This window comes from Salvelinus sp. IW2-2015, linkage group LG32 (genome assembly GCF_002910315.2).
Source record: "Salvelinus sp. IW2-2015 linkage group LG32, ASM291031v2, whole genome shotgun sequence".
Lineage (NCBI taxonomy): Eukaryota > Metazoa > Chordata > Actinopteri > Salmoniformes > Salmonidae > Salvelinus > Salvelinus sp. IW2-2015.
The window spans coordinates 15224408-15248098 of NC_036871.1; the positions used below are offsets into that span (position 1 = coordinate 15224408).

Genomic DNA, 23691 nt, shown 5'->3' on the forward strand with positions numbered 1-23691 from the left:
ACCCTACTAAAATCTGAAGTCAAATGTCTACTGTTTGCTGATCATCTGTTGCTTCTGTCACCAACCAAGGAGTGCCTACAGCAGCACCTAGATATTCTGCACAGATTCTGCCAGACCTGGGCCCTGACAGTAAATCTCAGTAAGACCAAAATAATGGTGTTCCAAAAAAGGTCCAGTCGCCAGGACCACAAATACAAATTCCATCTAGACACCGTTACCCGAGAGCACACAAAAAACTATACATACCTTGGCCTAAACATCAGAGCCACAGGTATCGTCCACAAACCTGTGAACGATCTGAGAGACAAGGCAAGAAGGGCCTTCTATGCCATCAAAAGGAACATAAAATTCGACATACCAATTAGGATCTGGCAAAGAATACTTGAATCAATTATAGAACCCATTGCCCTTTATGGGTGTGAGGTTTGGGGTCCGCTCACCAACCAAGAATTCACAAAATGGGACAAACACCAAATTGAGACTCTGCATTCAGAATTCTGCAAAAATATCCTCTGTGTACAACGTTAAACACCAAATAATGCATGCAGAGCAGAATTAGGCCAATACCCGCTAATGATCAAAATCCAGAAAAGAGCCGTTAAATTCTACATCCACCTAAAAGGAAGCGATTCCCAAACCTTCCATAACAAAGCCATCACCTACAGAGAGATGAACCTTGAGAAGAATCCCCTAAGCAAGCTGGTCCTGGGGCTCTGTTCACAAACACAAACAGACCCCACACAGCCCCAGGACAGCAACACAATTAGACCCAACCAAATCACGAGAAAACATAAAGAGAATTACTTGACACATTGGAAAGAATTAACAAATAAACAGAGAAAAACAAAATGCTATTTGGCCTTAAACAGAGAATACCTGACTACTGTGACTGACCCAAAATTAAGGAAAGCTTTGCCTATGTACAGACTCAGTGAGCTTAGCCTTGCTATTTAGAAAAGCCGCCGTAGGTAGACCTGGCTCTCAAGAGAAGACAGGCTATGTGCACACTGACCATAAAATGAGGTGAAAACTGAGCTGCACTTCCTAACCTCCTGCCAAATGTATGACCATATTAGAGACACATATTTCCCTCAGATTACACAGACCCCCAAAGAATTAGAAAACAAACCCGATTATGGTAAACTCCCATATCTACTGGGTGAAATACCACAGTGTGCCATCACAGCAGCAATATATGTGACCTGCTACAAGAAAAGGGCAACCAGTGAAGAACAAACACCATTGCAAATACAACCCATATTTATGTTTATTTATTTTCCCTTTTGTACTTTAACGATTTGCACATCGTTACAACACTGTATATATACATAATATGACATTTGAAATGTATTATTTTGGAACTTCTGTGAGTGTAATGTTTACTGTTAATTTGTATTGTTTATTTCACTTTTGTTTATTATCTACTCCACCTACTTTGGCAATGTTAACATACGTTTCCCATGCCAATAAAGAACAATGTTAACATACGTTTCCCATGCCAATAAAGAACAATGTTAACTATACTGTTTTCCCTCATGCCAATAAAGAACAATGTTAACATATGTTTCCCATGCCAATAAAGAACAATGTTAACATATGTTTCCCATGCCAATAAAGAACAATGTTAACATATGTTTCCCATGCAATAAAGAACCAATGTTAACATATGTTTCCCATGCCAATAAAGAACAATGTTAACATATGTTTCCCATGCCAATAAAGACAATGTTAACATATGTTTCCCATGCCAATAAAGAACAATGTTAACATATGTTTCCCATGCCAATAAAGAACAATGTTAACATATGTTTCCCATGCAATAAAGAACAATGTTAACATATGTTCCCATGCCAATAAAGAACAATGTTAACTATGTTTCCCATGCCAATAAAGAACAATGTTAACATATGTTTCCCATGCCAATAAAGAACAATGTTAACATATGTTTTCCCAATGCCAATAAGCGCCTTGAATTGAAAGAATTGAGAGTGAATCTTTCTCATTATTTCTGTTTATTTTCTCTCTTATGTGGCTGTGTGTATTGTAGAGGTGATCTTCTCTTCATTAGTACTGATGGGTGCTGAGGAGGGTATAGGTCAGGGGAAGTTACAACCCCCACAGAACACACACCGAGGAGGATAGATATATCCTAAATGCAGGAAACCACAAACACAGAGAGAGAGAGAGAGAGAGAGAGAGAGAGAGAGAGAGAGAGAGAGAGAGGAGGAGAGGAGAGAGAGAGAGAGAGAGAGAGAGAGAGAGAGAGAGAGAGAGAGAGAGAGAGAGAGAGAGAGAGAGAGAAAGAGAGAGAGAGAGAGCGAGCAGAGGAGAATAAGATGCGGTAGTTCCTCCACCAGTTTACAATACAAAGTTAATGCTTCTGCTCACACATCCAGTTAAGATGAGTGGCACATGACAAATCCTTCCAGTTCCCTTCTACCGGTCCAATGCTGATCTCAGCACAATCTTCCTCCATTTTCTTATCAGGATTTTTTCCCATCCAGTAGGTTGTGGTCAGTGGAGTACCATCCACCCATTACCTGTTGTAATACTGTAGATGTGTACACAGGCCTGCTGCAACCAGATTTTTCATCATGCAACAAAGACAACTAACAAGATCCATCAATCAATCATTTCAGGTGTCCCGATTTTTCAGGCTACAAAAAAAAAGGTCACTGTCAGCAAGATACATTGATTAATGTCGGCCTAATCAATGGCAATCGACGAATGTCATTAGGAACATTTGTGGGTGTTTTGTAACAGACGTCTCTTTCCATTTATCAGATGGAGCAAGTGCACATGCAGAGCATTGATTGGATGAACATGCACAGGTAGCCTGCTTTCTGAATATGTTTGATAATCAGATAATAAAAAGTAATACATTAAATGGCATCTTTACTATTAAGCCCATGATAGAGAGCCAAATAGAGATGCCCCAAATGTCACGGTGTAATTCACACTCTGGATATGATCTTTATTCATGATTTTGGGGGTGTGATCATCATTATTCATTATCCATAATCATGGTAGCATCCACATTAATATAAAAGTGTTCAGAAACATATTATATTCGTATTTGCAATAAAATGACTCCAAAATGACACAAAACGTTATTAACCATTCATTTCCTATTGAGCAAAACATAATTCGAAAGACAACCTAAAATAACTGCAAATGCATCCAACAAGTTTGCAGTCACAGTTGACTGTGAAGTTGACTGTGAATGACAGAGCAAAATCCAAGCCATGAGGTCGAAGGAAATGTAGGTAGAGCTCCGAGACAGGATTGTGTCGAGGCACAGATCTGGGGAAGGGTACCAAAGCATTTCTGCAGCATTGAAGCTCCCCAAGAACACAGTGGCCTCCATCATTCTTAAATGGAAGACGTTTGGAAACACCAAGATTCTTCCTAGACCTGGCCGCCCAGCCAAACTGAGCAATCAGGGGAGAAGGGCCATTGGCAGGGAGGTGACCAAAAACCCAATGGTTATGCTGACAGAGCTCCAGAGTTCCTCTGTGGAGATGGGAGAACCTTCCAGAAGGATAAGCATCTTTGCAGCACTCCACCAATCAGGCATTTACTGAAGCCACTCCTCAGTAAAAGGCACATGACAGCCCGCTTGGAGTTTGCCAAAAGGCACCTAAAGGACTCTCAGACCATGAGAAACAAGATTCTCTGGTCTGATGAAACTAAGATTAAACTCATTGGCCTGAATGCCAAGCGTCACGTCTGGAGGAAACCTAGCACCATCCCTACGGTGAAGCATGGTGGGGGCAGCATCATGCTGTGGGGATATTTTTCAGCGGCAGGGACTGGGAGACTAGTCAGGATCGGGGAAAAGATGAACTGAGCAAATTACAGAGAGATCCTTGATGAAAACCTGCTCCAGAGTGCTCAGGACCTCAGACTGGGGCAAAGGTTCACCTTCCAACAGGACAACGACCCGAAGCACACAGCCAAGACAACGCAGGAGCGGCTTCGGGACAAGTCTCTGAATGTCCTTGAGTGGGCCAGCCAGAGCCCTGACTTGAACCCGATCGAACAACTCTGGAGAGACCTGAAAATAGCTGTGGAGCGATGCTCCCCATCCAGCCTGTCAGAGCTTGAGAGGATCTGCAGAGAAGAAGCTCAAGCTTCTTGTAGCATCATACCCAAGAAGAGTCGAGGCTGTAATCGCTGCCAAAGGTGCTTCAACAAAGTACTGAGTAAAGGGTCTGAATACTTAGGTAAATGGCATATTTTTGTTTTTTGTTTTAATACCTTCGCAAAAATAAAATAAATAACTGTTTTTGCTTTGTCATTATGGGGCATTGTGTGTAGATTGATGAGGGAGAAAAAAATATGAATCCATTTTAGAATAAGGCTGTGACAACATGTGCTAAAAGTCAAGGGGTCTGAATACTTTCCGAATACATTATATATAAGTACCCATTCAAGTTAGTGTATTCGGCTATTTGAGCCACAACCGTTGCTGACAGGTGTATAAAATTGAGCACACAGCTATGCAATCTCCATAGACAAACTGAAGCACTCAGTGACTTTCAACATGGCATCATCATAGAATACCACCTTTTCAACAAGTCAGTAAATCAAATTTCATACAATGACATTCTAGACCATTCTGTGATTCCAACTTTGTGGCAACAGTTTAGGGGAGGCCCTTTCCTGTTTCAGTATGACAATGCCCCTGTGCACAATGTGAGGTGCATACAGAAATGGTTTGTCGAGATCGGTGTGGAAGAACTTGACTGGCATGCACACAGCCCTGACCTCAACCCTATTGAACACCTTTAGGATGAATTGGAACGCCGACTGCGAGCCAGCCCTAATCGCCCAACATCAGTGTCCGACCTCACTAATGTTCTTGTGGCTGAATGGAATCGAGTCCCCACAGCAATGTTCCAACATCTAGTGGAAAGCCTTCCCAGAAGAGGGAAGGCTGTTATAGCAGTAAAGAGGGAACCAACTCCATATTCATGCCCATGATTTTGGAATAAGATGTTCGATGAGCAGGTGTCCACATGCTCTTGGTCATGTAGTGTACCTGCATTAATATAACACTGTTGAATGACCACCTCACAGACAGGAGAACAAACAGCAACCCCAGACAAACTGCAGCAGCTCTGGGGGGTCTCCTACTTGAGTTATCAGAACTTAAGGGGTTAGCTCCTGGTCTGCCCTTAGAGGTGGCATCCTCATCGCTTTTGTCGCTTGAGTCCTGAGAGACGATGGCATTTTCATATATAAATTCAAATTTTTGCTCGCCACTTTGTTACATAACCGGTCTATATTGGCATACTTATCCTCTGACATCTCCATGTTCTACCACGGTCTCAATTACTATTACCAGACGATCTGCTAGGGAATCTGTTCAAATATGAAAGCTGTGTTGTGTGTAAGGAACATTTTATAGGTGTCTTACCACCAATAGGCGTGCCATATTAGGCAGACAATACAAAACCTTGAATGTGATTGGCTGCTAAATAGGTGTGAATATAAGACTTCACGAGGATGTGGCTGTGTTTGGGGTCTGGAGGTAGCAGATCTGGAATTGAATCTTCCTCTTTATTTTGATTTGAACAAAGAACCAGATTCCTTTATGTGTGTTACCATTGTCCCCCTCTATCCAATGTTCTTTTGGACATAACCACTGGTAGACAGGGAACTGTAATTTCAGGACGTCAGTTTAGTCCGTTGAGTACTAGGCCGACTTGTTCTAGTACTCTAGATGTAACATACGGCTGCTACAACCCGAGGTGTGTTCATTTTTTGTGACCAAAATCTTTATTGACCTTTTTCGTCATGCAACAAAGCAATTGAAGAGACACATCATTCAATAATCAAGACAAATCAATCAGATAACAACAAATTACAATACAAGCAAGCGACCTAAAAATACCAAACTACAGTAGATCACATCACACTGGCAGGCCGAGTAAGATCCATTACATGCATCACGGTAGTAATACACATGAACATGGGGGTATATAGGATAACATTTTAAGGACCTCTGATGTGGCTATAGGTATATCTTGCATTTTGCATAATATTTCTCCACATGCTTGCAAAGTTTGAAATAAAAATGCCTCCCGGGCTGTATGTCCTGAGCTGACAGTACCACATTGCTATATCTTTATCTGATGCTGTGTTCGCTAGACATAGCCAGTGCTGGAAAAAGTACCCAATTGTCATACTTGAGTAAAAGTACAGATACCTTAATAGAAAATGACTCAAGTAAAAGTGAAAGTCACCCAGTAAAATCCTACTTCAGTGAAAGTGAAAAAGTATTTTGTTTTAAATATACTTAAGTATCAAAAGTAAATGTAATTGCCAAAATATACTTAAGTATCAAAAGTAGAAGTAAAAGTATAAATCATTTCAAATTCCTTATATTAAGCAAACCAGACGGAACGATTGTCTTGTTTTTTAAATGTACTTATAGCCAGGGGCACACTCCAATACTCAGACATAATTTACAAACAAAGCATTTGCGTTTAGTGAGTCCGCCAGATCAGATGCAGTAGGGATGACCAGGGAGTTTCTCTTTAAGTGCGTGATTTAGACAATTTTTCTGTCCTGCTAAGCATTCAAAATGTAACGAGTACTTTTGAGTGTCAGGGACATTTATGGAGTAAAAAGTACATTATGTTGTTTCGGAATGTTGTGTAGTAAAAGTAAAAGTAGTCAAAAATATAAATAGTAAAGTAAAGTACAGATACCTCAAAAAACTAGTAGATACTTTCAAATATTTTTGCTTAAGTACTTTGCACCACTGGACTCAACCACTGGTAGACAGGGAACTGTCTGTTCAGGGAGTCAGTTGAGGTAAGTGCCAACATGTCCACCTAACCACCAGTTTGTGAACACAAATAGAAAGGAACAGTCTTTACATTTCAGAGTTATTTCTCTGAAGCTTCTTATCAAAACTTCATGATACAAGATCAGGGAGCTCATCTGGTACATACACATGCAATAAATTATAACACTGTTAAACAACCGTCTCACAGACCCAATTGAAATGATTTGCACATGAAATATCATTCCATATCCACCAAGGAACACTCTCAGCACAATCCTCCTCCCCATATATTGGATCCCCACCACCATTATCAGGTTGTTTCCCTGACCAATAGGATGTGGTCAGTGTGGTACCGTCCACCCATTTCCAGGTCCCCTCTTTGTCTTTGTCAGTCAGGCCAATCCAGACCCTCTTGTTCAGATTAGTGAGAAATGTCTGCTCCTCTTTGCTGTTTATGATCACCAGGTCTGCACCTCTCTCAATGCAGTCCTGTCTGCTCTCATCCCAGGATTTTACCTCAGAGGAGATGTAATAGCAAGTGAACTGAAACAGCGTCCAGCCTTTAGGCCCAGCTTGTTTTATTAAGTCAGAAAAGCACTTCTGAAGCCTGTCTCTCTCCGTCTTCAACTGGTCACTTTCCTTAGCCAGGTTATTGAAGCTGGTCTGTAGCTGGTCTATCTCCTTAGTCATGGTGTTGAAGGTGGTCTGTAGCTGGTCTCTCTCCCTTTTCATGGTGTTGTAGCTGGTCTGTAGCTGGTCTGTCTCCTTAGTCATGGTGTTGAAGGTGGTCTGTAGCTGGTCTCTCCTTTTTCATGGTGTTGTAGCTGGTCTGTAGCTGGTCTCTCTCATTAGTCATGGTGTTGAAGCTGATCTCTAACTGGTCTTTTTTCTTAGACAGGTTGATGTTGCTGACTTTACAATCCTCAAACCCACTGATGATATTCTTGTGGTAGAAACCCAGACCTACAATCCCAGCCAGTAGGAGAACACACAGCATCCCCAGACAAACTGCAGCAGCTCTGGAGGGTCTCCTACCTGAGTTACCATAACTTGAGGGGTTAGCAACTGGTCTGTCCTTAGAGGTAGCATCCTTCTTGGTCTCTTCTCTTGAGTCCTGAGAGGCAATGGCATCTTCATAGATATTGTCATTTTTGCTCAACCCTTTGTTACATAACCGGTCCATATTGGCATACTTATCCTGTGACATCTCCATGTTCTACCACGGTTTCAAATACTATTCCCAGACGATCGGCTACAGAATATGTTTTAGTATGATGTTGTGTACTGAACATTTTATAGATGTCTTACCACCAATGGGCATGCCATATTAGGCAGACAATACAAAACCTTGAATGTGATTGGCTGCTAAATAGGTGTGAATATAAGATTTCACAAGAATGAGGATGTGGCTGTGTTTGGGATCTGCAAATGAATCTTATTCTTTATGTTAATTTTAACAAAGAAGCAGATTCCTAAATGTGCTATCGCTGTATCTCTCTATCTGGAGCTGTAACCACTGCTAGACAGGGAACTTCCATTTCAGGAAGTCAGTTGAGTCCAAATGAAATGTCCATACCCCTGCCACCTGTTTGTGAACAAATATAAAATTGATTGGTTTTTCAAAATAAATTGGTTCTGCAAAAACCAGATACCTTTATGTGTGTTACCATTGTCCCCCTCCATCTGTTGCTATTTTAGACATAACCACTGGTAGACAGGAAACTGTCATTTCAGGAAGTCAGCTTAGTTTGTTGAGTACTAGGCCTACCTGTTTTAATAATCTAGATGTGACATAGGGCTGCTACAACGCGAGGGGTGTTCATTTTTCATGTTTCATTAGGCAACAAAGACAACAATTGACAAGTCAAATCAATCAATAATCAAGATACATCAATCAGATAACAACAAATTAACAAGACAAGCAAGCGACCTAAAAAATAGAAACAAACTAAATAACAAAGGCAGTTTTGTTCGATCACATCACACTGGCAGGCAGAGTAAGATCCATTATATCATGATAACAAGACACATGGACCAAGCGGCCACTACCTCCGGGGATGCCCACGAATCACACCAAACAGACCAGGGGTTTGGGAAGTCAATGGGAGGGAGAAATTCATTTTCTCCACATCTAAATGCACAACTTAAATTGAAGCCAGTGTTGTAAGTAGCTGAACATGTTATGACTACAACTTTGTGGAAGTGACAAACACACATTTTCATTATCGTCAAAAACAATATATATTTTTATATCAAAGAGTGCCTTGATTTGATTGCTTGCACGTGCACATTTCAGCGCGACACAACCGTTAGACCTAATAATACGTTTATGCACATGAGCTTAGCTAGGTAATGTCACCATGACATCTTCTACAAGTGCGTTCGGGGATTTCTATTGGAGAATCAGTTTCTCTTAGTATACCCTCTTTGGTTTCAGGCTTTGGGTTTCTCAGGCAAGGTCATTAATCAGCTGTGGATCTCCTGAAAGTTTGGATGTGTAATACTTGTATGTGTGTGAGTTAACAAAAGGTCCCTACGGACATCCCTCTTTTCTAAAATAGCTAAGGCAGTTGTTGCTCAGTGCCCTGTCTCTTTCACCTTTCGTGGCATTGTAGCCGTTCTTTATCTGGTCCTTCTCTGTCGTCAGTTTGTTGTTGCTGGTCTGTAGCTCATTCTTCTCTTTAGCCAGGTTGTTGAAACTGACCTGTAGCTCGTCTATTTCTTTATACAGTTTAGTAGGTCTTTCCCCTCTCTGTAGCTGGTCTCTCTCTTCAGCCAGGTTTCTGTTGCTTGTCTTTGGTCTCTTTCATTTTTCACGGTGTTATAGCTGTTCTGTAATTGTGACCGACCGGTTCATTTGGAATTTTTTTTTTTTAGAGACTCGAAAAATGTATAGCATACGCTGCTGTTGAGGAACAATGGGAAAGTCATTCTGCTTTGAAAGTTCATGTCACGTGTGCTCCCTCTCCGGCTTCTGGGTCACCAGGCTGCTCATTATGGCGCACACCTGTCACCCTTGGACTCCATCACTTACCTGATTACCTTCCCTATATATGTCACTCCCTTTGGTTCCTTCCCCAGGCGTCATTGTTTCTGTTTCAGTTTCGTGTCTGTGCGTTGTTCGTGTTTCTTGTTTTGTATTATGTTTCCATTTATTTATTAAATGATTCACTCCCTGAACTTGCTTCCCGACTCCCAGTGCACATATCACAGTTTCTAAACTTGTAACCCCACTTTAGGGAAAATGGCCTTTGAATGCTTTGGTACACTCTTGGCATTCTCTCAACCAGCTTCATGAGGTAGTCACCTGGAATGTATTTCAATTAACAGGTGTGCCTTGTTAAAAGTTAATTTGTAGAATTTCTTTCCTTAATGCGTTTCAGCCAATCAGTTGTATTGTGACATGGTAGGGGTGGTATACAGAAGATAGCCCTATTTGGTAAAAGACCAAGTCCATATTATGGCAAGAACAGCTCAAATAAGCAAAGAGAAATGACAGTCATTCATTAATTTAAGACATGAAGGTCAGTCAATGCGGAACATTTCAAGAACTTTGAAAGTTCCTTCAAGTGCTGTCACAAAAACCATCAAGCGCTATGATGAAACTGGCTCTCATGAGGACCGTCACAGGAAAGGAAGACCCAGAGTTACCTCTGCTGTAGAGGATAAGTTCATTAGAGTTAAATGCACCTAAGATTGCAGCCCAAATACATGCTTCACAGAGTTCAAGTAACAGACACATCTCAACATCAACTGTTCAGAGGAGACTGCGTAAATAGGGCCTTCATGATTGAATTGCTGCGAGGAAACCACTACTAAAGAACACCAACAAGAAGATACTTGCTTGGACCAAGAAACACGAGCAATGGACATTAGACGAGTGGAAATCTGTCCTTTGGTCTGATGAGTCTAAATTTGAGATTTTTGGTTCCAACTGCCGTGTCTTTGTGAGACGCAGAGTAGGTGAACGGATGATCTCCGCATGTGTGATTCCCACCGTGAAGCATGGAGGAGGAGGTGTGATGTTGTGGGGGTGCTTTGCTGGTGACACTGTCTGTGATTTTTTTAGAATTCAAGGCACACTTAACCAGCATGGCTACCATAGCATTCTGCACCGATACGCCATCCCATCTGGTTTACACTTAGTGGGACTATCGTTTGTTTAACAACAATGACCCAACACACCTCCAGGCTGTGAAAGGGCTATTTGMYAAAGCAGAGTGATGGAGTGCTGCATCAGATAACCTGGCCTCCACAATCCCCTGAAATCAACCCAATTGGGATGGTTTGGGATGAGTTGGACCGCAGAGTGAAGGAAAAGCAGCCAACAAGTGCTCAGCATATGTGGGAACTCCTTCAAGACTGTTGGAAAGCATTCCAGGTGAAGCTGGTTGAGAGAATTCCAAGAGTGTGCAAAGCTGTAATCAAGGCAAAGGGTGGCACTGTGAAGAATCTAAAATCTAAAATCTATTTTGATTTTTTTAACACTTTTTCGGTTACTACATGATTCCATATGTGTTATTTAAGAGTTTTGATGTCTTCAATATTATTCTACAATGTAGAAAATATTTAAAAATAAAGATAAATTCTTTAATGAGCACGTGCATCTAAAACTTTGACTGGTACTGTATATGGTTTCAGAAATGTGTTTACATAAAGAGTTGAGGTGATACTAGCTGAGCGTCCCTCTCTTTTGGCATTGTAGTGTCAAAAACTCTTCGTAGCTGTGTTTGTGACTTTTCAAGATACTGTATGTTTCTAATTATCCCCCCTCTCTCTGGTCTCTACTTTGTTTGTCTCACAGTGGGAGGAGGTAAGCGGCTATGACGAGAACCTCAACACCATCCGGACCTACCAGGTGTGCAATGTGTTCGAGCCCAGCCAGAACAACTGGCTCCTCACCACCTTCATCGACCGACGTGGAGCTCAGAGGATCTACGTGGAGATGCGCTTCACCGTGCGTGACTGCAGCTCCATCCCCAACGTCCCCGGCTCCTGCAAGGAGACCTTCAACCTTTACTACTACGAGACGGACTCGGTTATCGCCACCAAAGGAACSGCYTTCTGGATGGAAGCCCCYTACYTAAAGGTKGACACCATCGCGGCYGAYGAGAGCTTCTCCCAGGTGGACTTCGGCGGACGRTTGATGAAGGTCAACACRGAGGTTCGGAGCTTTGGCCCRCTGTCRAAGAAYGGGTTCTACCTGGCGTTTCAGGACTATGGTGCCTGTATGTCGCTACTCTCRGTCAGAGTGTTTTATAAGAAGTGCCCCAGTGTGGTGCAGAACTTTGCCATCTTCCCTGAGACCATGACGGGGGCGGAGAGCACCTCCCTGGTCATCGCTAGAGGAATCTGCATCCCGAATTCAGAGGAGGTGGACGTGCCCATAAAGCTGTACTGCAATGGAGATGGCGAGTGGATGGTTCCTATCGGGAGCTGCACCTGCAAGGCCGGGTTCGAGACTGATAACGGGAACGTCTGCCGAGGTAAGGAGAAAAAACTGTCCATAACCATATGATTGTTGTATTTTGAGGTGTTAGTTTTACTGTCCATCACCATTCCCACAACCCAATGGAAAATCCCGGGAACCTTGAAATAACCATATTTGGTTTGCTGTGGAATCAATTTCCATGGATTTATTCTGAATGTGTAGCTGTTTCCAGTTTGGGAATTGATTTGTGGTGAACCTCAGTCCCAGACATGAGAGTTGTAAATAATTAATTGTCTTTCATATTTTAACGCTTCAACATGACTGAAGACTTGCAGTCGATCTAATCACACAGGTTCTACGGGAATTGTTCTATTTTAGGTGCGGCAGGTGCATAAGAAGACATCATCTTTATCTTTATTGTAACAGCCCACTGCCGATTTCATAGCTCTCTTTCCTGACAATGCTTTGTTGAGCGTGCAGTATTGACTGTGTTTCATATACTTTGCAGAATGCGGTGCACTGTAGTTCTCCTTTGATTACACACATCTCAAGCATGATAGAGAGGCACATTATCATTGATTCCTAATCTGTTGAGATGGCGAGGGCTGCTGTACTACAGATGCTGAGTGATGTACGGTAGTGTATCATTCAATAATGTAAAACCGCATGTTTGATTTTCCAAACCCAATAACAGACATCCAGGCTACAGTTTGTAAGGCTTGGTAGATGAAGGAATGGGTCTGCGTTGCACAAAAAAGTCATTTGTTGTGGTAGTGAGCTACTGTAGGGAATCTTATTTTTCTGATGTCCTTATTTTTCAAACATTTGGTGGTAAAAGTTACCTGACATAACCTCTGGCTTTGCCTCTCTCCCACACACTCTCTCGGTCTCTTTCAAATCAAATCAAATGAAAGTGTATTAGTCGCGTACACAGATTTGCAGGTGTTATAGCAGGTGCAGCACAACGCTTGTGTTACTAGCTCCAACAGTACACAAGAATGTCATGCAAATACACAAATAATAAACCAAATCTAAAGAAGAAATCAAGAAATAACAGAACAAGTCCAGTTAACAGTCCAAAGTAGATAGGCATGTTAAAGTGAGCATGTGCCAGACTCCAGAATATAAATGCATGGTATGTATAGACCAGTGGCGGTCAGTGGCATTTAAGATGAGGGAGGATTATCTTTTTTTCATAAGCATGGCCTTATTTCTATTTCAGCATGTTGGAAGACTGTCATTCATATTCCATTCACCCAGTTCAATGTGACAGCGATAGGTTTAGGCTACTACATGATACAACATTTTTTCCCTATACCCATCATGAGGTTGCTACAAGCTAGCCTGAGAATGAAAGTGTACAACGTAGGTGCACGACAGGTCGAGAGAAAAATTGGAGATGACAGACAGTGACACATGGACAGACAGTGACAYATTCAATACCACCTTGCACAGTCTTGCCTGCGTCCAGCTTATCTAGGGTGTAATCATTAGTCCAACATTTGCAAACGAGAGTTTCTATTGGACAAATTCTGGTATTTTTATCCCCGTTTCGTTTGCTTCTGTTTAAGAAACGTTTTTCAACAGAATCTGTGGAATGAATACACCCCTGATCACGCATAAACACAGTTCACTTTCATAGAAGCCACATTGTATTCATTCTAGCCTCTATGCTCTCTCCTCCTCTCACCTTTTCCTTTCGTTTGTGGACTTCAATGAACAACACATCAGCTGTATGTGACCAGGCAAAAAAAACTCTCCAAGCCAAACCATGTCATAATTGCTACAGCCAGCCTACATCGTTGTCCCCATATTAGCTAAAGTAACGTCCTAGTCAGCATAGCTAATAGAACTAATGTGTTAGTAAACCCACTACAATCATGCAGTAACGTTACAGTGTATAGTCACTAAGCAGTTTAGCAGTTACTGCTGGCAGGCAGCGGTGGCAATAAATTAATAAAACCAAAAGCTTACCTTGACTTGGAAGAGTTCCATTGTTTTGTTGGATAATCATAGCCAGCTAGCTAACATAGCATCCCTCTGTTTGAGCCGGGTGTTTGAGTAACTAAACTAGCCAGCTGCATTTGCTAGCTAAGTAAGTGAAACTGACACTGAAATGACAATCTCTCCCTCACGCTCTTGCTTCTCCTTCATTTTTTAAGAAATCATTTTATTGGAAACTGTTCAACTATTGTCTTTCTCTCCCTTTGAGTCAATTACTCACCACATTAACAAAGCTATGCTAGGTAAAGTGCCGCGTTATCTCAGTTCACTGGTCACGATGGCTACACCCACCCGCAGCACGCGCTCCAGCAGGTGTATCTCACTGATCATCCCTAAAGCCAAAACCTCATTTGGACGCCTTTCCTTCAGTTCTCTGCTGCCTGCGACTGGAACGGAATTGCAAAAATCTCTTGAAGTTGGAGACTTTTATCTCCCTCAACAACTTTAAAAATCTGCTATCCGAGCAGCTAACCGATCGCTGCAGCTGTCATAGTCCATCTGTAAACTACCCACCATTTACCTACCTCACCCCCACTACTGCTTTTATTTATTTACTTTTGCTGCTTTTTGCACACCAGTATTCTTCTTGCCCATGATCATCTGATGATTTATCACTCCAGTGGTTAATTCTGCTAAGTTGTAATTATTCAATTTATTGCCTACCTCATGCCTTTTGCACCATTGTATATATAGAATTCGCTCTTTTTTTTTCTTCTACCATGTTATTTGACTTGTTTATTGTTTACTCCATGTGTAACTCTGTGTTGTCTGTTCACACTGCTATGCTTATCTTGCCAGGTCGCAGTTGCAAATGAGAACTTGTTCTCAACTAAGCCTACCTGGTTAAATTAAAGGTGAAATAATATTAAAAAAAAAAAAATTAACATTATGCACTGCAGTGCTAGTAGCTGTAAGCTTAGGCTTTCAGTTACTAGATTAACTTCTTAACCTTTGATTGGGTGGACATCAACATGTCAGTTCATGCGTGCAAGAGCCTCTGATAGGTTGGAGGCCGTCTACGGAAGTGTCATAATACCTGTGTAAGTCTATGGAAGGTGGTGAGACCAAGAGCCTCCTAGGTTTTCTATTGAAGGCAACGTACCAAAGAGGAAGACGGAAGCTAGCTGTCCTTCGGCTACACCATGGTGCTACCTACAGAGTGTTTGGTTAAGCTATGTTAGAACTTGAATTGAAAAATGGTGTGTTCTCATCAATGTTATTTGGTGACGTGAATATATTTTAATTTAGTTGTCAATCGCTTTCCTGCTCTGGGGAGCCCCACTGGTTAAAGACAGTCAAATATATTTGTAAGGAATAAATGTACTAGTAGTAGGTATTTAGGAAGTCCTCTCTCTCTCTGCTCTCTTGGTCTCTCTCGTCTTCTCTCTCTCTCTCTCGCACGCGCGGCGCGACACAGCACTACACACACACACAACACACACACACACCAACACACACACAGTCACACACACACACACCACCACAGTACACGTCTCAAGGTCCAACAGGTCTGGCTTCACCTACGCACGACATCGCATCACAGACAAAGGGTATATCACACAGACATTTACAATAGGGTCCACCAGGGTATGTCAAACGCCACACCCACGCCGCCCTCAAACCACGCACGCACGGCACGCACGGCACGCACGCCAACGACCACGCGAATGTGACGCACGCCGCACGCACGCACGCACGCACGCACGCCCACCACCCAACCACCACAAACCACACACACACGGCACACACCACACACACATCACACACACACACACACACCAGCACACTCACAGACACACACACACAGACAACACACACATCACACACGAACACACACACACACACACACACACACACACACACACACACACACCCCAAGTATAAAATGTGTTCAAGGTCTGTGCCTTATTGGGTCCCTCTGGAGGTGTGAGGGAGAATGTGTTGAGCGGAGATAAGATTGATTGACGCCCATCTGCTACGATCAATACATAGATATGAGGGCAGTGTGTGTGTGTGGGCATGCGCCTGCCTTTGTACTGTACATTGCTGTTTCCTGCTCTACACACACAGTCCTTGGCCAAGTAAAAGATGACTTTGATTTGCTTGAACTTGAACAACTGATACGGGATCAAATATGTCATAATTTCACTAATGCTGAAGGTTATAGTTCCGTTAAAAGATAATCAGATCCTAGACCTGTGGTGAAAGGCAACTTCTACCTCCAGTGTTTTGATCCTATTTAAAATGTACCTAGATCAGATCCAACCCCAGGCAAGGTCCCTCTTATCAATACAGATGCTGTGATTATGAACTGTGCTGAGAACGACTGTGTAGTCACAGTTCTACTCTGAAAAGAACTCAGAAGAGGAGCTCTTTCTCCACACACAAAGTTACTCTGACAACATAGTGCTGAGTGGTGATGACGCCTGTCAAAACAACTATTCAAAAACAGGGTTCAGATCAACAGTGTGAATGAATACGGCTTTTAAACATAAGAGTAGGGTGGATAACAATGCTTTGAATACACACACCGCAGACACACATCTCCCGCTATCGCTCTACCATCTCCCCGTTCCTTATATCTCCTTCCTCTTCCATATCTGTCTCTGTTTCTGCTATGTCCTCTTCTTTCAAGACAGTTAAAAGAAAGTCCTATGCACTTGAACAGAACTAAGGATGCAGATAGAGACAGTGATGTCCAAAGCCTCTCCATCAGTTTCTCTTAACAACCAGAGATGAAATGGGTGAGAATAACAACACAAGCCATCTGTATTATGATTGTGCTATGCACAGAGCAAATCCTATTGGCTTGGACAGATATACTGTACTGAATAGATTCCCTTTACATTGCTACCTCTCTCTCTCTCTCTCTCTCTCGGTACCTTTCTCTATCTCCCTCTCTACTGTATTTTCCTCTAATCCTGAGAGTAATTGGAGCCCCGTTGTTTTTGGAGGAGGTATGGAGGTTGTTTGCAGGGGGTTTCACACACACGCACACACACACACACACACACACACACACACCACACACACACACACACCACACAACACACACACACACACACACCACACACACACACACACACACACACACACACACACACCAACACACCACACAGCAACACACACGCCACACACCACACACACACACACCTACCCCGGTAGGCAGCATTACAAAGCCCCTTTAAAACGGAAGAGGCGACTGGTGGGGCTTACCCGCTAAAATTCGGCACAATCCCCCCTTGACTTCCTTCTTTTCTAAACGTGGCCTCAAAAAGTAGAAACTACTGCCGATGGACCCTGTCTCTCAGAATGCTCTATCTCTCGCTCTCTTTGCATGGGTCTCTCTCTCTCACTCTCTGGTCACTCTCTCCACACTCGCTCTGTCTTGTATTTGTCTCTCTTATCGCTCTCTCTATCCTTTTTCTCCCTCTCTCTCTCTTTCTTGATTTAAAGCACCAAACTGTTTGGGAGGTATTGAAAAAAAACAGGACCCAGGTGACTAGAGGTAAGACAATATAGGCAGTGTTCATTATAGAAGGAGAGTAGACATGGGCGGTATCAGGATTGTCATACCCTCATACCGACCTCGTGCCATACCAGGATATTCATTACCGGCACTGAACTGTAATATGAAGATTAGCAATGCTAACATGTTAGGTAAAATCCCAGAGCTAACTAAATGCTAACATGTAGGTAAAATCCCAGAGCTAACTAAATGCTAACTGTAGGTAAATTCCAGAGCTAAACTAAATGCCTAACACGGTAGGTAAAATCCCAGAGCTAACTAAATGCAACATGTAGGTTAAAATCCCAGAGCTAAACTAAATGCTACAGTAGCGTTAAAATCCCAGCTAACTAAATCACATGTAGGTAAAATCCCAGAGCTAACTAAATGCTAATGAGCACATTGAGGAACATTTTAATACAGTCTCGGACCTAAAGTATTTGCAGGACAGTATCCCAGCTCATAAAGTTTAACACGTAACTAAAATATGCTACTCACAGTTAGCTGCACAAAACAATATTACACAGCAAGGTTACAGGAGGGGATTCTACTTGCTGCTGTTACCAAGAGAAAACTTGGATTTTGGAGAGAGAGAGAGCGAGAGAGAGAGATAGAGAGGAGAGAGAGAAAGAGAAAGACAGAGAGAGACAGAGAGAGAGAGAGAGAGAGAGAGAGAGAGAGAGAGAGAGAGAGAGAGAGAGAGAGAGAATATGGTATAAATCTGAACTAATTAATTCAATCGAATTGATCAAAATCAACAAGGAGGTTAAAAATCAACAAGGAGGCTATACATTCCCCCCTCAGAATCACCCTACTTCAACAAAGAGAGTTTCTCCATTCTAGAGGGGGAGATTAGTCACTTTCAGGCCCAAGGCAATGTACTGGTCTGTGGAGACCTGAATGCTAGAACAGCAGAAGAACAAGACACTATTAACAGTCATGGGGATAAACACCTACCAGGAAGCAACAACCTTTCCCTCCCCACATACCCCCACAGAAACAACTATGACAAAGTGAAAAACAAAAACGGAGCACAGCTCCTGAAGCTCTGTCGAACACTGGGTCTGTACATAGTCAATGGCAGGCTGAGAGGGGACTTTTTTGGTAGGTGCACCTACAGCTCATCCCTTGGCAGCAGCACTGTAGACTACTTCCTCACCGACCTAAACCCCGAGTCTCTCAGAGCCTTCACAGTCAGCCCACTAACACCTCTCTCAGACCACAGTAAAATCACAGTGTATCTGAGAAGAGCAGAACCCAACCATGAAGCATCATGGCCCAATAAATTACATGGTACTAAACAGGCCTAAAGATGGAGTGCAAACATTACAGACATCTACCAAAAAGCAATTAGTAGCCAAAAAATACAATCTCTCCTGGACAACTTTTTAGCCTTAACATTCTCCTTCAGCAATGAAGGTGTAAATTTGGCCGTTAGGAACATAAACTTTATATTTGACAAATTAGCCTCCTTGGCTAATTTAAAGAAGCATAAGAGCAAACCAAAAATAATGATTGCAAAAATCTAAGAAAGTCATTGAGAAATATATCTAATCAGAGAACCAGACAACAAAAATATACGCCTTCAATATGGGGAAACACTGAAGCAATACAAACACACCCTAAGAACAAAAAAGGAACAGCACATTAGAAATCAGCTGGATGGAATTGAGGAATCCATAGAATCAAATCACTTCTGGGAGATTTGGAATAAATTAAACAAACCTCATCATGAGGAATTGGCTATCCAAAATGGGGATATGTGGAGAAATCACTTTGCAAACCTCTGCAGCAATATAACAAAGAGCCCAGAACAAAAAGATATACAAGAAAAATTACAAATCCTTGAATTAGCAGTCAAAGACTATCAGAATCCTGTGGATACCCCAATTACAGAAGAATAATTATTGGAAAAACTATGCACTCTCCAACCCAAAAAGGCCTGTGGTGCTGATGGTATTTTAAATGAAATGATCAAATATACAGACCACAAATTCAAATTGGCTATACTCAAACTCTTCAGCATTATCACTGCAGGTATTTTCCCCGATATTTGGAACCAGTGATTGATCACACCAATCTATAAAAATGGAGACAAATTTGACACAAATAATTACAGAGGAATTTGCGTTAACAGCAACTTGGGGAARATTCTCTGCAGTATTATAAATAGCAGACTACATAATTTCCTTGACGAACACAACGTCCTGAGCAGAAGCCAGATTGGATTTCTAAAAAATTATCGTACAACAGACCACATTTACACCCTCCACACTCTAATTGATAAACAAGTTAACCAAAACAAAGGCAAAATCTACTCGTGTTTTGTAGATTTCAAGAAMGCATTTGATTCAATTTGGCACGAAGGTCTTTTTTATAAACTAATAGAAAGTGGTATTGGAGGGAAAACATATGATTTTATTAAATCAATGTACACTAAAAACAAATGTGCGGTTAAAATTGGCAACAAGCAAACAGACTTCTTCTCTCAGGGGCGGGGAGTGAAACAGGGCTGCCCAATAAGTTCAACACTATTTAACATCTACATTAATGAATTGGCAAAAACATTAGAAGAATCGGCAGCACCTGGTATCACCCTATACAACACTGAAATCAAGTGTCTGCTGTACGCAGATGACCTGGTGCTGCTGTCTCCCACTAAAGAGGGGTTACAGCAGCACCTAGATCGTCTTCACAGGTTCTGTCAGACCTGGGCTCTGACCTAAAAAAAACAAATATAATGATATTCCAAAAAAGGTCTGGAAATAAGGATGACAAATATAAATTCTATTTGGACACAGTTCTATTAGAACACACCAAAAACTACACATATCTAGGACTAAATATCAGCAACACAGGTAGCTTTCACATGGCTGTGAATGTGCTGAGAGACAAAGCAAGAAGAGCATGCTATGCCATTAAAAGGAACATCAAAATCGAAATTCCAATTAGAATCTGGCTCAGAATTTTCCAATCAGTTATAGAACCAATTGCTCTATATGGCAGTGAAGTATGGGGTCCACTTTCTAATAATGAATTTACCAAATGGGACAAACATCCAATCGAAATACTGCATGCAGAGTTTTGCAAGACTGTATTGCAAGTACAAAGAAAAACTCCAAATAACGCATGTAGGGCAGAATTGGGCCAATACCCCCTCCTCATTCGAATAGAAAAAAGAGCCATCAAATTTTACAACCATCTAAAAACAAGTGAYCCCAAAACATTCCATCACACAGCTCTACAATGTCAAGAGATGAAACAAGAGAAGAGTCCCCTCAGCCAGCTGGTTCTGAGGCTCAGTTCACCAACCCAAACCAACCCCATAGAGCCTCAGGACAGCCCTCAGAAAATCTGGCCCAACCAAATCATCATAAAACAAAAAGAAAAATATATCACCTATTGGAAAGACACCACAAAAAAAATCAAAGTAAACTTCAATGCTATTTGGCTCTAAACAGACAGTACATGGTGGCAGACTATCTGACCACTGTGACTRATAGAAAACTGAGGAAAACATTGACTAGGTACAGACTCAGTGAGCACAGTCTGGCTATAGAGACCGGTCGTCACAGACAAACCTGGCTGCCCAGAGAGGACAGGCTGTGCTCACTCTGCTCCAGGGGAGAGGTAGAGACAGAGGTGCATTTCCTACTACACTGGACAAATACTCAGACCTAAGAGCATATTTCTTTCCCAAAATTATATTTCAATACAAAGAATTTGAAACTATAAAAGATGAAGAAAAAAAACTAATATTTATTGGGTAAAAGCCAAAAATGTGCAGTTTTGGCACCAAATATGTGTCCTCCTGCCACAACCTGAGGGACAGCCAGTGAAAAAGTGCAAAGTAATGTTTGATACTATTCCCATCTTGTTTTGTTTTGTCTTTCATACCAGGTCATGTGTCTTCTCATCTGTTGACACTGGTCTACTACCATTGCTTTAATGTATTGTCGTTCTGTTAATATTGTTGTTGTAGTGTTGTTAATGTGTAATCCATGTCCACTACTACTATATTATTGCTGTTTGTCCACCATTTATTTATATATAAATATATATTTGTATATATATACATATATATTTTATTTTTATTTTTCGATATGTTACTTTGACAATGTAAGTAACAATGAACTTGCCATTCAATAAAGTCAATTGAATTGAATTGAATTGAGAGACAGAGAAGAGAGAGAGAGAGAGAGACAGAGAGACAGAGAGAGAGAGAGAAGAGAGCACAGCCTTGCCATTGAGAAGGGTAGACACAGGAAAACCTGGCTCCCTGTAGAGGAAAGGCTGTGAAACCACTGCACAATAGCAGAACCTGCGACGGAGCTGCATTTCCTGCCAAAATGTCAAAAATATAAAACAATTAGAGAGTGTCATTTCCCCAAATTTGAAACCCTTATCTAAGGTTTCAAAGACCTCTCGATGAGAGTAGGCTACCCGTCCTGTTGGGGGAGGACGCAGTGAGCTGTGGGTTGGCAGCGCACTACATTGCTGCTTGCCATAAGTTGAGGGACAGTGTCTGACAGACCAATCAACCTGCACATGTACTCACTGTATGCTTATTATATTGTGATGTATGGTTATTTCGACACTTGGTTGTTGTTGTTACTGTTGTCCCGTTGACATTTTGATTCTCATTTTTATTTAAATATCCAAAATAAGCTTTGGCAATATGTACATTGTTACGTCATGCAATAAGCAAATTTAATTGAATAAATTGAGAAGAGCAGAGAGTAGAGAAGAGACAGACACAGAGGAGAGAGACAGAGAAGAAGAGAGGAGAGAGAGAGAGAGAGAGAGAGAGAGAGAGAGAGAGAGAAGAGAGAGAGAGAGAGAGAGAGAGAGAGAGAGAGAGAGAGAGAAGAGAGAGAGTGGCAAACAGTCTGTTGTCATACTGATATCCATCTGGAGACAGATAGCGTGACTAAAACTATTCTTGAACAAAGAGAGAGCAGAAGTGGTAAACAGACACACAAACACACACAGATGCCGTGATGTAAAGTAGTCTAAGCACTCTGAATGCTTTCCATCTCCCCTAATAACCAGTCTCTGAGGTTTGAAATAGAGGGTTGCCCATCTCCAGTGTGGTCTGTAACGACCAAACGAGAGGCAATCCCTGCCTTTTATTTTCCACACAATCTACTTTCATGGATCTTGTAATCCGTTATTTAAACAGGGAAATGTGATCTTAAAGTGCTTGTAGAAGCCGAGCAGTTTGGGCAGCCATCAATTAGAGGTCAGTGAAACAAGATGGCCTCGAATGGAGCCTGATGTAATGCCCATTAAGATGACGAAAACGGAACAAAAAGAATATGAGAGCATGCAATTTCAAGCTGAAATAACCCTCATTGAGGGAAGCACTGAGACGGTAGAGAGGGAAAGGAGGAGAGGTAGGGTGTATGCTGAATGCAGAATGGGCATTCATAGACGGAAGCTTTTCGATTGTGAAGGTGTGTTTGTGGGAAGTGGAGTGGATTATTTCAGTGTGTGTGCATTAGAGCTGTTGCAGTACATTTACAGTATGGCTTCCTCGACTAAAAAAAAATCTTGGAAGACCCGAAAGTTGTCTGTTCTTTCGACCAATCGATTGCTCGAACGTGATTTCTCCATATATAGACACACCTATGTTGTTTAATAAAAAATCAACTACACTGCTCAAAAAATTAAGGAACACTAAAATAACACAATCCTAGATCTGAATGAATGAAATATTCTATTAAATACTTTTTTCTTACATAGTTGAATGTGCTGACAACAAAACACACAAAAATTATCAATGGAAATCAAATTTATCAACCCATGGAGGTCTGATTTGGAGTCACACTCAAAATTAAAGTGGAAAACACCACTACAGGCTGATCCAACTTTGATGTAATGTCCTTAACAAGTCAAAGATGAGGCTCAGTAGTGTGTGTGGCTCTACGTGCCTGTATGACTCCCTAC

The 23691-nt window shown here is 41.7% G+C and overlaps 1 protein-coding gene and 1 pseudogene across 1 annotated transcript; one reads left to right on the forward strand and one right to left on the reverse strand.

The window, feature by feature from the left end:
* The window catches only part of LOC111956601 (ephrin type-B receptor 1-like), a 320496-nt pseudogene that overhangs the window by 134879 nt on the left and 161926 nt on the right, over window positions 1-23691 (forward strand).
* On the reverse strand, window positions 5758-8046 carry LOC139023446 (C-type lectin domain family 10 member A-like). The gene is given in 2 exon segments (XM_070436616.1): window positions 5758-7610; window positions 7612-8046. Coding segments are annotated over 2 exon segments (1023 nt in total). The 5' UTR covers window positions 8013-8046; the 3' UTR covers window positions 5758-6988.